At 52.8% G+C, this 14,563-nt stretch overlaps 1 protein-coding gene and 1 non-coding gene across 2 annotated transcripts; both read right to left on the bottom strand.

Moving 5' to 3' along the window:
• Positions 1-2,816: 2,816 nt before the first annotated feature.
• TRNAI-AAU (transfer RNA isoleucine (anticodon AAU)) lies at positions 2,817-2,890 on the bottom strand. Its single transcript has one exon. It is a non-coding gene; the product is annotated as a tRNA-Ile (tRNA).
• Positions 2,891-7,131: 4,241 nt separating this feature from the next.
• PRSS16 (serine protease 16) lies at positions 7,132-14,195 on the bottom strand. Its single transcript, XM_059401505.1, has 12 exons — positions 14,036-14,195; positions 13,799-13,959; positions 13,413-13,512; positions 13,195-13,363; positions 11,909-12,032; positions 11,602-11,679; positions 11,473-11,520; positions 10,556-10,846; positions 9,681-9,822; positions 7,623-7,802; positions 7,398-7,543; positions 7,132-7,291 (listed from the first exon to the last, which is right to left on the bottom strand). Exons 1-12 carry the CDS (start codon positions 14,193-14,195, stop codon positions 7,223-7,225), a joined length of 1,668 nt encoding a protein of 555 aa, XP_059257488.1. The 3' UTR covers positions 7,132-7,222.
• Between the last annotated feature and the right edge of the window lie 368 nt (positions 14,196-14,563).

Below are 14,563 nucleotides of genomic sequence, written 5' to 3'. Positions count from 1 at the left end.
AGAGGCTTAACCCCTGAACCACCCAGGCACCCCACTTTATTAACATATTTTTATAGTAGTCTTATGCTTGATGTGGCACTCTGTATCTGTGTATCTATTGCTGTGTAATAAATTGTCTCAAAAAAGTTATAGTATATGTAAAAATCAATTTAAAATAAATTGTAGACCAAAACAAAAGACTGATTTATGTAATTCTGAGAAAACAATATAGGAGAAGATCATCATGACCCTGGGAAATGCAAAGATGTCTTAGGATATCTTTGTATGTAGGTATAAAATACAAACATCTGATCAAATAGTCTCCATCAAAAGTAAGGAAATGAAAAGGCAAGTCACAGACTGTGAGGATATTCAGAGATAGAACTAAGAAAGGACAGGTATCCAGAATCTATAAAGGACTCTTATAACTCAGTACTAAATAACAAAACCCAAGAAAAATATGCATGAAAGAGCTGAACACACACTTCAAACAAGAAGATATGTAAATAGCCAATATGTCTATGAAAAAATACTCATTATTAGTTATAGCAAATGCAAATTAACACCACAATGAGATAATACTTCAAATCCAGTAGACTGTCTAAAATTTAAAAGTCTGATAATATCAAATGTTGGAGAAGTTTGGGGCAAATGGAACTCTCATAAAGTATTGTTTGGAATATAAAATGGTATTACCATTTTGGAGAACACTTGGTAGTTTCTTAAAAAGTCAAACATACATTGACCAAGAAACCCAGTAATTCCACTCATAGGTATTTTATCCCAAAAGAAATGAAAATATGGGTGGAGAAAAAAAAAAGAAATGAAAACATATGTGTTGGTTAACATTATGTGTCAACATCTCTAGGCCACAGAATCCAGATATTTGGTCAAACATTAGTTTAGATGATGTTGTAAAGACATTTTTCAGGTGAGATTAACATTTAAACCAGTGGACTTTGGGGTATCTGGATGGCTCAGTAGGTTAAGCATCTGCCTTCAGCTCAGGTCATGATTATGGGGTTCTGGGATTGAGCCCTGAGTTGGGCTCCCTGCTCAGCCGGGATTCTGCTTCTCCCTCTCCCTCTGCCTGCTGCTCACCCTGCTTGTGCTCTCTCTCTATCAAATAAATAAATAAAATCTTAAAAAAAACATAAACTGTGGACTTTGGATAAAGCAGATTACACTTTGTAATATGGGTGGGCCTTGTCCAATCAGTTGAGGTCCTTAAAGAAAAAAGACCTTCTCTCCTGAGGAAGAGAGAATTCTGCCAGCAGACTGCCATTTGCCTGGAATAACACCAATTCCTTTCTGGGTTTCCACTCTGCTGATGATCTACCCTGCAGATGTGTATTTGCCAACCTTCACAATGGCCTGGGCCAATTCTTTAAAATCCCCCCCCCCTCTCTTTTTCTGGGGAGCCTTGACTAATGCAACACATGTCCACACCAAGACTGTTCCATTAATCTTCACAGCAAGTGCTCTTCATAATAGCTAGAACTGAAAACAGTGAAAATGTCCATTGACTGCGAGTAGAAAGCAAATGGTGATATATTCCTACAATGGAGGAGGACTCCGCAATAAAACGGAATAAAGCCACTGATACATGAATGAATCTCAGAAGTATTGTGCTGAGTCCAAGAAGCCAGGAACACAAGTCTATATTATCCATGATTTATCAGAAATTCCAGAAAAGGCAGAACCTAAACGACAGGAAGAAGATCTGCAGTTGCCTGGGGCTGGGATGAAGGTATAACTCACCAGAAAGGGTATGCATTAGTTTCCTAGTGCAGTTGTAACAAATCACGACTAATTCTGTGGCTTATAATGAGATAAACTTACTACCTTAAAGTCTTGGAAGTCAGTCCAAAATGGGTCGGCAGCCCTGCGTTCCTCCCAGAACAAAGCAAGGAAACAAATTTCCCTCCAGAAGCTCTAGAGGGAAATTTGTTTCCTTGTTTTGTCCAACTTGTAGACTCCACTGGGATTCTTTGGCCAGCAGTCCTGCGTCTCTCCAAGCTCTGCTTCTGGGTCACGTCTCCTTCTATGACCCCGACTCTTCTCACAGACCCTTGTGATTACATCGGACCCAATCCAGATAATTCAGGGTAATCACTTCCTTTTAAGATCCTTAACTGCATGCGCAAAGTCCCTTTTGCCATGAAAACTAGCATATTTGTAGACCTCAAGGGTTAAGATGTGGTCATCTTTGGGGGAGGGCATTACTCTTACTACCACAGAGCACAGGGAGCTTTTGGGGATCATGGAAATGGTCTCTACTTTGCGGTGTTTGTTACTTGTGTGTATAAATATGTCAAGTTCTATGCTTAAATCAGGTGCATTTTATTGTATGTAAATCATCTCATAATAAAGCTGATTTTAAAATAGAAGAATCAGAATCTTACACAAACTGTTTTGGATTCTGCTTTTTTCACATAACAATGTGTCTCCAGCATCTACCAGACACAAAATAACAGCTAATTATTGCATTCTAAAGCGTGGAGAGTTTTAAAAACAAACGTTAAATCATGCATAATTTTCTTTCGCAGCTCCTTTAATGCTCACAGTTCAGGCAGAACGTGCTTTGTTTGAACATGATGGAGGTTATCCCCACCCCCCTTTCTCAAGTCTCCCAAGGCCTCCCGCTGTGCACATTCTCGCCATCAATGATGCAAACGGTTAGAGCATTTCACATTCAACGTTAAGAGGCGACTTTCTCAGAGATTAAGCATCTAAAGAAAGGCAATAAAGGTTAGAGCATTTCACATTCAACGTTAAGAGGCGACTTTTTCAGATATTAAGCATCTAAAGGCAATAAACATCTGAATAAAAAGAAATGGCCCGTACGGGGATCGAACCCGCGACCTTGGCGTTATTAGCACCACGCTCTAACCAACTGAGCTAACCGGCCGATGGCAAGATGCGGTCTTCGATCCTGCTGAGAGTGTAATACAAGGCAGAACCATGTCAGCTTTCCCCCCCGACTGAAATAGGAAATTCTCCAACTCTTGCTACTCCCCTCTTACCTAACTGTACCTGCCCTACTTTACTCAATTTCCTTTAAAAAATACTCTCCATTTTAGCATTCGTATGTTACTTAAACACACACACACACACACACACAACACATAACAAAACAAAACAAGAACAAGAGGTTAGGTCAAAACAGCCCTCACAAGTATTTCGGTTCAGCAGTGGTGGTCTCTGGGTTGGTACCTGGGAACTGCGCGCAGAAAATGGGAATGGGCCTCGAACCCGCGACCTTGGGGTTCTGAGCACCACGCTCTAACCAGCGAACTAACCGACCACCTGCCGCAGGGATTCACCCTACCCGGAGGATGTAAACTAAAACCGAGGGCCTCGCGGTTTCTTCAAATCCGGGGGCGGGGGTGAGGGCGGGAAGGGGACGCGTGAGGAGGAAGGAGGGCAAGGGGCGGGGGAAGGGCCAAAACAAAACCCACGAAGGATGAACATTACAGAAATCAATCCCCACGGTCTTCCTAGTTCACGCTCCCCCACCCTGGGTGGGAACAAGGAGAGGAGTTTAACATTTGCTGTAAATGAACGAAACCTCCTCTTGCGCATCTTTCTCAAATCCCAATTCTGACCCGAAAAGATTCTGACGAAAGGCGCCCAGCGGGGCTTTCTGTCCTAACCGTTTGTTACTGGCTTTTCTCTCTCTTTCTTTCTTTCTTTCTTTCTTTCTTTCTTTCTTTCTTTCTTTCTTTCCTTTTTAAAGATTTTATTTATTTTATTTGATAGATAGAGATCACAAGTAGGCAGAGAGGCAGGCAGAGAGAGAGAGGAGGAAGCAGGCTCCCTGCTGAAAGCCTGATTCGGAGCTTGATCCCAGGACCCTGGGATCATGACCTGAGCCAAAGGCAGTGGGTTAAAAACCCACTGAGCCATCCAGGCGCTCCTGTTACTGGCTTTTCTTTTTAAAAAAATGATTTCCAGGAATTCTTTAATCTGGACACAGATCCTTTGCCAAATGTATGTAGTGCACGTTTTCCTTCAGTCTTTCCCCTTCTTAATGTTTTTTAATGATAAATTTTTAATGAGAAGTTTTCATTTTGATAATGTCAGTTTATCCCTTTTTGTGTATCTCACTCTATTCTTTTCTCCCCTAAGAAGTACATGCCTACTACAAGGTCATAAATAATTTTTCTATTTTTTCCTAGATATTTCATAGTTTGGGTTTTACATTTAGACCTATGATCCACCTGTATTAATTTTTGAGGATGGCACCGTAGGGGTGAGATTGCATTTCTCCCCCCAGCTCTGGAGCTCAGAGAAGGCTGAGAGAAAGCAGCCTAGCACCAAACCCAGGCCCATTCAGATGATGAGTTGCAAAGGAATTTGCAAAAGAGATTGAAAGAAGGTCTATAATTTATCCAACTGTTCCAGAATCACTTGTTTTAAAGACTGTTCTTTTCCGTGATGAGCACTGGCATCTTTGTAGAAAACTAATTGATCGCGTGTGTGTGTGTGTGTGTGTGTGTGTGTGTGTCTACTTCTGAACTCGGTCCTGCCCGGTAGATCTGTCTATATGTAATGCCCAAACCGCAGTGTCTTAATTATTGGAGCTTTATGGGAAATCTTTTTTTTTTTTAATGGGAAATCTTTTGATCAGGTAGTACTAGTCATCCACCTTTGTTCTTCTCTAGATTCGATATGAGAAGTTTGTGTCCTGTTGACAGTACGGTCTAGAGAGGGTGTCTGGACAGGGCATCTTCCCAAGGCCCCTGGACTTCTCGCTTCAGGATACGGTTATGCCTGCATCTGCACCTGAGCAGAAACCTCCAAAGCAGATCACTCAGGAAGGATTCCCTACTTGTTCATGTTTAAGGACGGAATTTGCCTGCAACAAACCAGGGGTCTTCAGAACATAATGCTTCTACATCCCTCAAAACTGCTTATCTTCATTAGAATTCAATTCTGAAAATAGCGTTTGTGGCTGGGAAGTACATAAAATAGTAACGTGATAGGGAGTGACTGGGACCTGGGAGCAGTCAGGAAAAGGCCTCCTGGAGGAGGTGACATTGGAGTTCAGCCTGAATGTTAAGAAGGAAACAGTCATTTAAAGGTCATTAAAGGGAACAACTTCTGGGCAAAGGGAACAACTAATGCGAGGGCTTGAGATAGGAATTGGCCCTAGATTTTAAGTAACCAAAGAGGCCATGTGGTTGGCAGCATGGAGAGTGCTAGGAAATGAGTTCAAAGACTTCCAAAGCCAAAGTATGCAGGGCCCTGTAGCCATGGGAAGGAATTCGGACTTTATTCTGGTTGTAGCAGGAAGCGATCTGAGCATTTTATACAGAGAGGTATCATGACCTGACTGACCTTTTGAAAGCATCACTGTGGTTGCCAGGAAAAGAACAGATACGAGGGGCCAAGTATGGGACAAGAAGGCCAGGGAGGAAGAACAGCTCAGAATTTTCCATCCTGTTGTAATGGAGACAGTAATGTTATTTGCAGAACCATCTTGGGAGAAAACAGTGGGCTGCCCAGACACCAGCAGCCATTCTGGGGACTCTGGCCACCCCAGAGCCACGATGCACCCCCACAATGTATACTGCATAGGTCAGCCCAGCGCCACAGGCCCCCCACAAGGAGCGCCCAGAATGCTTGAGAACAGAGCCTCACCCCAAATCCAAACGCATTCGGATGTCAAGTTGCAAGGAAGTTCGCAAAGGAGATGGAGGGAAGCTGTATCCAGCCGAGTGGAAGGAAAACCAGAAGTGTGTGACTAGCTGAGCGTAGACCCATCCTTTCATTTCCCAACAGGTGCTGAGCACCCACGATGTGTCAGACTGTGGTGCACGTGCTGAACATGTAAAGGGAGGCACTGAGGCTAGACCCCAGCACAACGGGCTATGGTTCGAGGTCAGTAAGTGGTACAGGGTAGCACCTGCTGAACAGGGCTGGGTTAGCTCTAGGCGAGGGAAGAAAGAGCTCGTCCTTGGGGTTTGAAGTCAAGATAGACAAGGAGGGACTTCCTCGCAGGAGAGTGGGCTGTGGCCTCTCTTACCCCCTGCCTTGTCCGGACCTGTCTTTACTTCTGCCCTTCACAGCTCCCTGGAGATGCTGTCTCCCTGACTTGCTCCTTCCTGCCCTCCCCAAACCCAGGGCATCCCTATCAGGATGCCAAAGTGGCATCAGGTGGTGGGAAGTGATGGTGAGTGAAGGCTTAGGAAGGAAGGCTGAAAGAGAGAGAGAAGGACAAAGATTAAATGGCAGGAAGAGAAACAGAGAGGAGGAATATCAGAGACACAAAAGGAGATGGTCTCAGGGAGACAGAGACCGAGAAGCAGCAAAGGAGAGACAGGACAAGTCTGAGGTGGAGGGAAACAGAGCAGAGATACAGGATGAGGTAGAAAGTGACTCAGGTGACCCAGAGACCAAGGATGGGAGACAAAAGCCGACTGCAGTGGAGACTGTCAGAGAGGAAGTGAAGAGAGACAGACTGGGACACAGAGAGACAGAAATGATGACATCCAGAGAAGGGACAAGACTCAGAGACAAAGGCAGAGGTGGGGGTGTGAAGGGCCCTGAGAGGAACAGTGAGAGGCAGGGGCAGCTCAGGGGTCCGAGGTCTGAGCAGGGTCTGAGCAGGACTTGGGCCAGAGCACATCACTCTGACATTTAGCATTAAAAACACCAGTATTCCTTCTGTCACATGGGGCCCCAGAGAGAAGACAGCTGAGTAGGAACCAGGGAGCGAGGTCTCACCAGAGACCTGATTTTCCGATGCCTTGATCTCATACTTCCCGGTTTCCAGAACCATGAGAAATCACTAGCTTTGTCCCTAAGCCACCACATCTGTCGCATGTTCTCTTATAGCAGCCCAAAGGGGCTCCGCCAAGCTTGACTTGATTCCTACCAAGATCGCTGTGTTTTCGGAAGTAGGAAGAAAATAATCAGTGTGAGATCGGCCCAGAATTCTATGACACAAAGTGGCTTTCCAGAAGATACTTGAAGCAACAAAAAAAGATAGCCACGAAACGATTAATAAAATGCTCCCTAAAAAATAAAATAAAAACCAGTATTCACAATGAGGATAATTCTCCATTTATATTTTCACAACTCTGGGTCCCACAACACTTTCGGCCACGTTTGTGGACACAGGGGCTAAAACCCAATTCCCGGAGATTTCCTCCTTCCCCATGAGCTGCTTGCTTCCTCTGGTGAGTCCGTCCAGGACCGAGGCGGCCACCCAGGGAGAGGCGAGGGTATGGGCCCCTCAGCCCCCACTGCTTACAGAGCTCTGCTTTGCCAGTCCAAGCCAGATCTGCAGCTGCTGGGAGATGCTCTGTGGGGAAAACTGGGAAGGTCAGACTCCGGCCTGGCCCGGGGCAGGCACGTGCAAAGCAATATGCAAACGAGCATGCTGAGGACCCAGCTTGGGGCTCTCTTACCTGGCGCCCTAGGCGGAGGCTAGGGGAGTCTGAGGGCCTCTCCGGGGCCATGTCCATGCAGTGGGAGGCATCGGGGATGAGAAGGGCTAACTCCGAGGGTCCCAAGGCTTGTGTTACACTCAGCACGTGCCAGGGGTCTGTGTCCCCTGGTAAGAAAGGGAACAATGGTGTGCTGTGCCCCAGCTAGGTGTGGATCTAGGAGGCAGGGTCCGATGCCTGGCTCACCATTAATGAACAGCACCTGGGTGGCCCCGGGGGTCTGGCCACCATAGTACGAGTTGGTCTGGCCCACAGCCTGCACGACGGATGAAGTGGAGAGACCGAACACCCGCTCGCAGAGCTCCAGCTGGGAGGGCAGTGCGGGGAGCCGGGAGAAAGGGCATCTGGGGCCCTCACAGGTGACATCTGTGGAAGGAAAGTCTGTCATCCTGGGGCCTACAGCCCTCCCCTTTACTAATCACTTACAGAGCTTTCTCTGGTGATGACCACATCTGCTCCATACCCTCCCTTGAGTAAGTTCCTGGTCAAGTCTGTGATGGAGAAAGCCCCGGGAAGGAGGAATCCCAGAGGGAGCATGACAGGCTCCAGAAAAGCATCCGGCCAGGGATAAAAACCTTCAGGAATTAGAAAGAATGAGCCAGACCAGGCAAAGACAGAAAAGAGAAAGCCTCATAAAGAGGGGAGCCTGCACGTGCACATAGGTTGGAGGAGGGGGCAGACACAGGAGTGAAAAGCACAAACTGGACCTCGCCTCCCTTGCTCAAATTCCCTAGCTCCCCACCCCAGCCTTCATGGAACTCCCTTAGCCTGACACTCACTCATTCCTTTCTCCACCACCTATTGAGCACCTCCTGTATGCTCAGAGGCATTGTGAACAGTATTGGGAACACAGCAGAAACCAAGATAGTCCCAGGATCTGAGGTGACAGGGCTCACAGTGCAGAGGCGACAGGCAAAAAGGTCTGTATGATAAGACTGTGGAAAGCACTAGGGGGGGAAACACAGAGCTATGGAGGGGGTGGGACAGTAAGCCAGGGGGCAGACTTAGCTCTAGCAATCAGGTAAGGCTTCCTGAGGAGGAAGCATCTTGTGAGGAGTGAACTGGGTGACGAGAGGAAGACAAGTAATCCAGGACAAGTGAATAGTATGGGCCAAGTTCCTGAGGTTTCAAGAAAGCTGGTACATTAGGGGGTCAAAATATGCAATGTCTTATTATCACCATCATCATCATCATCATGATAATAATAATAAGTATTTGGGGAGTACCTGCTGTATACCAGTGTTATTCTTAGCATGTGACATATATTACCTCCCTTAATTCTAGAAACCACCTTATGAGAGAAGCGCTGTCATTATTCCCACTTTGCAGATGTGGAAACTAAGGCCCAGGGGGAGAGCTTAGGTTATTTGCCCAAGTTTGTACAAGATCACATCGCTATGAAACAATGGAATTGGACTTGAGTACTTCACTTTAAACCATATCTTCATTGCCTTCAAGGGATGTGGAAAGGATCTGAACGCTGGGGTATGGTACTCAGATTTAGCCCTGAAATTACAGGATGTTCCACTACATTCGTATTTCAGAGAAACAAACACCTTTTTAGTATAAGTATGTTCCATGCAATATTTAGGTCATGCACTAAAAAATGTTTATCTGAAATTCAAATGTAACTGGGCATCCTGCATTGTATTTGGCAATCCCACTCTAGGACCCATGGGTTTTGAGCAGAGGAAGGACAAGGTCGTATTTAGAAAGATCACTCTCGATGCAGTGAGGAAATTAGATTTTATGGGTGAAAAGAAGACCTGGAGACCAGAGAGGAGGCTGGGTCAGAGATGGAGGCAGGAGGGGCTGGGGGCCTCCACCGGGACAGCAGAGCTGGGAACAGAGAGGAGCTGCGGTGAACAGGCAGGGCTCAGGGACTGACAGGCTGTGGGGGCAAAGGGAAGGAGGCACGGGAAAGGCTGCCAGGGTTTCTAGATGGTAACTCAGGAGATGGTGGGGGCCCTTCCCAGGACAGGGATACGGATGAAGCGCAGATTGGAGGGGTGATCACCTATGTGGAGGGCTTGTGTGAGAGAAGCTATGTGAGTGCCCAGGGCACACGCACACTCCAGTGGAGTGTCTATCTTCTAGACCCACACCCACAGGCTAGACAATGCACAGCAGTCTGGCCAGTTGTGCCAGCGAAATGAAAATCAGTCCAGACCCTCCAGGAGACAAATTCTCTGGGCACAGCACAGAATACTGTTTTGGGGGGTGAGGGTGCGGTGGGTCACTCACAGAAGCCGAATTCCGTACAAGTCTGGTACAACCACTGCCGGTCACCCACACCGGACACCTGGGGGTCTGTGGCCTTCAGTCGTGCCACTGTCTCTGCTCGGGAGAAGCTTAGACACCGCTGGCCCAGGCTGTGCATGACAACCTAGAGGACAATATACACACATACATACATACATTCCTCCTGTCCTGGCAGCAAGTCAGGACCCACGGCCAGAAAGCATACATAAGTCCTTGCAAGTCAAAGGTCAGAAGTCCAAAGATCTGCAGAGTTCTCGTGGGAATCAGGGGTCAGGGTGAGTGGTGCCTGGGTGCATGTGTGTTAGAGGTACTAGATGGCTGTGAGACCTTGGGCAAGTGATCATCTCCTGGACCTCGGTTTCCTCTTCTGTAAGTGGGGATGAAAACAGTGCCTCGCTCCTAGAACTATCACGAGGATTTTGTGAAATAATATATGTGAAGCCCTTCTTAACAGCATTTGGTCCAGACAGCGCTGGAGAAGGAAGAGCTCTTTGTAGCTGTGGATTCCGTGGCTGGAATCCCCGGCTCTACTACATTTCCTCCTTCCTTCTGTAAATGCTAATTGAGCTTCTGCGCTGCGCTAGACTCTGTTGCAGGCCCCGGGAAGTGGACAGAACAAGATGGGCGAAAGAGGTAACAGTCACAGTCGCTAACGCCTGCAAACGGCATGCTTCCCTTGACCGAAGTCACTGCACCTTCTAGAGGGCCCGGAGGTGTCATCCCTATTTCACAGATGAGGAAACTACAGCTCAGAAGGGTTCACGCTGGCCCAAGGTCCCAAGGTCTGGCAGAGGAGCAGGCACCCTTTGCCGACTGACCCTGCTCCCCCGCACCAAGCCGTGCGCAGGGCCGCTCACCTGCACTGCCCGCCGGAGCCCGTGGTAGGGCGCGGAGAGGCTGCGGTTGCTCCGGCCTTCGAGGAGGAGTCCGCAGAGCCGCCGCACGCTCAGCGGCGCTCCCGCCTGCGCGTCGTACTGCACGGTGCCCCCGACCAGCGCCTGCAGTGCCCCCAGCAGCTCCGCCTGGTCCTCCGCGCGGTCCAGCGACGTGCAGGCGCCCAGCTCCGCCCGCAGCGCCCCGCGAGCCTCTGGGCCCGCGCGCAGCCGCCGCTCCACCTCCGCGAAGGCTGCGGACGCCGCTGCCCGGCACTGCGGGGAACGAGGGTCCGCGCTGGTGAAGACTCCGGCCTGGGCCTCGCCTTTCCTGGCCCCCGACCCGCGTCCTTCGCGAGCGCTCCACTTTCCCGGAATGCCCGCCCGAGGCCGAGCCCCGCTAGCCTCTCCCTCCTGAGAGGTCGGCGCCCAGCGCGGAGCCACACCCCCTGAGAGGCTCGCCCCCCACCCCCCCACTCCCTTACCCCCCGCGGAGCCTCTCCCTCCTGATAGGGTCGGTTCACGGACCCCCTTTCCCCGCGCAGAGCCTCAATCCCCTGAGAAGGTCGCCCCCCCCCCTCTTACCGGGAGCCGAGCCTCACCCCCCCCCCCCCCCCCCCATAGGGTCGTCCCATCCCAGCCACCCCAACAAGCGCGGAGCCTCTCCCTCCTGATAGGGTCGCCGCCCCAGGCCCCGTCCCGCATCAGCCCCGCCCCTGCTAGGGCGCCCCGCTTTTCGGTGCCCGCCGCATCTCTCCGTCCAGCGCTCTAAAGTCCGCCCACCTTCCGGGTCTCGGGCCTCCCTCAGACCCCCGCACCTTGCAAGCTTCCCCCTTTTCCTCTAGCCTCCATTTCCAAGGCCTCCCGTCCCCCTACCCCCTCGGACTGATCCCATCTCCTACCTCGGGGGATCCGCCGACAGCCGTGCTCATTAGGCTTCTGGACACCACCTGCAGGGGGGCCGCGGGAGAAGGAATCAGCGGGCTCCCCGCGCGAGGACCCCTCCCGCACCAGCCGCCCGCCGTCTTCACCTCGTTATACTCCGAGAAATCCAGCACGGCCCGCACCGGAGCGGAGGAGGCCACCGAGGCGAAAATGAGGTGGGGGAACTGCAGAAGGACAGCCGTCAGCCTGCGGGCCGAGGGACCGGGGACCCCACACTCCCGCCTCCCCGCGTCACTCCCGCGGCCTGCGGTCTTAGGCAAGACCCCACCCTCTGGTGACTCTGGTGACAAGTTCCTCAGGGGGGAGAGGAGTGCGCGGGGCGAAGCGAACGGGAACCGGGTACCCTTGTCCTCGGAAGGGGACCCCCCAGCCCGCCCCCAGAGTCCCGGGGACCTTCAGCCTGGCCCAGGCGGCCAGGGAGCCGGCGTACGAGCCTCCGAAGCAGATCCAGGGGCTGGAGACGGACACATTGAAGAGGCGGGCGAGTGCCAGGCGGGCCGAGGCCACGTCCGCCAGCCTGGGGGCAGAGGGGAGGCTCGGTGGGCCCTCCTTGCCGGAAGTCCCCGAAGATTCCCTCCCAGCGCGGGCGGGGACCCGGAGACACGACTGGGAGGGGGGTGTGGCCGGACGCCAGGGCTCTTCTCCCGGGATGGGGGTGAGGGATCCCCGTGCCCCGGGTTCTTAGCCTGGGCCAGGGGAGGCCCCTCGGGAGAGCCTCCACCCGCCCCCCCCCCCCGACTACGTGGGGGAGGAAAAATCTCTGAGGCGTTTTAAGTGGAAACCTGACAAGTCCGGGCAGAAAGGGAGAGCCACTCGGGAAGACCTGGGGTCCCAGGCTGGAGCGGGCGAAGCCAGCGGAGGAAGGACAGACCCAATTAAAAGGGGCTCTGGGATGCGTCTAACATCCTCTTTCCTATCCCAAGTGTTTTTCTTCCTTCCCGGACTTTCGGGTCAGAACCCGGTAGCGCTTGTGGAAAATGGAGAGACCGAGAGAAAGAAACACCGAGGTGGGGACAGGGAGGGGTGCAGGCGGAAGGAAGGCCGAGAGACGCCAGGCGGGAAAGGGACAGGTCAGGCCTGCGGGAGCAGTGGAGAACAGCGGAGCAGGTGTAGGACCGGGAGGGGCGGTCGCCAAGTCAGGTCCGGGAGGGGGAGAAGGGGGAGGGAGCGGCACAGACGTGGGGGGCAGCCCCCTCCCTGCGGAGGGAAGCGTGCTCCAAAGTCCGGAGAACCGCGGGGCCTCTGAGCAGCTGGAGCCCAGAGAGCGGGAGCAAGTGTTGGTCAGAGGGTTCACAGCGGACCTCGGGGCCACCCGAAGATTCTCGTTTCCTCTAAGCTAGAGGAGAGGCCTGTGAGAGACGCCCTCGAGGGGGTCTGTGCTGTGCCCGGCCCTTAGCCGCATCTGGACTGTACCCCAGCGGGGTACAGCCCCAGCGGGGCTGGGGCAGAAGCGAAGACGAGTGGGGACGCTGTGTGCGAGAGGGAGGCAAGTATGGCCTGAGAGAAAGAGAGGGAGGATAGAGACCCAGAGATCCAGAGAGACTGGAAAAGAGAAGAAAACATGAGCCAGAGACCCAGGGGTCCGCTTCAGGCCGCGCCACAATGATGCACCGGCCACAACGATGTAGGGAGGCTGAGACGCAGACCCGCCATCCCACCGCCCCAAACAAGTCACTCACGCGAACCGGCTGGACAGGAAGCTGAGCTGGGCCACGTCCAGGCCCCCAGCGGGCACACTCAGGCCGTAAAACCGGTGCTCCAGGCCGATCACCAGGGCCCCCCAGGCTGGGGCCAGCGCCGCAGGGTGCCCTGTGAAGAGCGTGTGGTTGGGGGGCGCGCAAGCCGCCCCTGCCCCCACCAGCTCCCCAGCCGCGTCTCCCCCATCCTCGTTTCTTACCTCTCATCACGGAGCCCGACCCGAGGCTGCCCTCGCCGCCCAGATGCAGGAACACGGGTCCCCGCGGGCTGGCCCAGTGCCGGTCATTCACCCAGTACCGCTGTCGGGTGAGACAGGGAAGAAGGAACAGGCTGGCGAGGCCTGACCTCTCCTTTCCTCCCGGTGCCTCGCAGCCTCTCTCCCTTCTCGCTCTTCCTGCGTGTTATTGGTGGTACGTGAAATAGGCTTGTTTATTTATGTGTCCCTTTCTCTCCCGCTTGTCTCTTCAGAGGGCCACGGGGTGCTGACAGAGGGCAGAGGAGGAGCCCTGGGGTCCAGGGATGTGGGGACTGGGGGCAGAGTTAGGGAAGGAAGGTGGCCGCGGGCTCCCCTTCTCCGGGCCTCACCTGCAGGAAGGATCGCCTGTCGGACGTGTTGAAGGGGTCCAGCGGCTGCTCCAGCCACCCCTGTTTCGGGAGGGCCCCAGCCCCTGGGCTCGAAGTCAGGCTCAGGCCCGAGCTCTCCTGAACCCGCTGGATGTGCTCCCCCAGGCGTCTCAGGAGGGAGCCTGTGGGACACAGACCCGGAAGGAGTCAGGCCAGGCCCCCTGGGGAGACCCTGCCTGACCCTCAGCGTCTTCCTACCTGGAGCCAAGGACGCCCAGAGGGAGAGCAGGAGCAGAGGGCCCAGCCACAGGGCGGGCCTGCCGGCCATGCTGTCCGCACAAGCCTCCGGGTGCTCTGCTCGCCTGTCACCCTTCGTCAGGTGTCCGGCGCGGCCTGCACACTTATATCCTGTCGACATGAGCTCGGGTTCTTTTCGGACGCTTCTCCCCGGACAGGCGTCTGTGGGAGCCACCGCAGCGGGGCAGCGACGCGGGAGTGGGCATGTGGAGGCCTGCAGACCTGGGCCCTGAGATCCATTTCTCGCTCGCTCCCTGCCCCTGGATTTCCCATCCCTCTGTCCCTCAGCCTCCCCGTTTCTAGGCCTGACCTCTACCTTCTGTCCTACAGATCATACACCCCCGGGCCTGGCCCTGCCCACTCGCTCTGCTTTCCTCACTGCTCCTGGCGTGTCCTCAGCCACTCTCTTCTCTTCTCTTTTGTCCCTGTCCCAGTCTTGCCCCATCTGCTTCCCAATCTCCCTCTTTCTGCTCCTTAGCCCAGCCCCCT

This window comes from Mustela nigripes, chromosome 5 (assembly GCF_022355385.1).
Source record: "Mustela nigripes isolate SB6536 chromosome 5, MUSNIG.SB6536, whole genome shotgun sequence".
Lineage (NCBI taxonomy): Eukaryota > Metazoa > Chordata > Mammalia > Carnivora > Mustelidae > Mustela > Mustela nigripes.
This window is presented reverse-complemented; position numbering and strand designations above follow the sequence as displayed.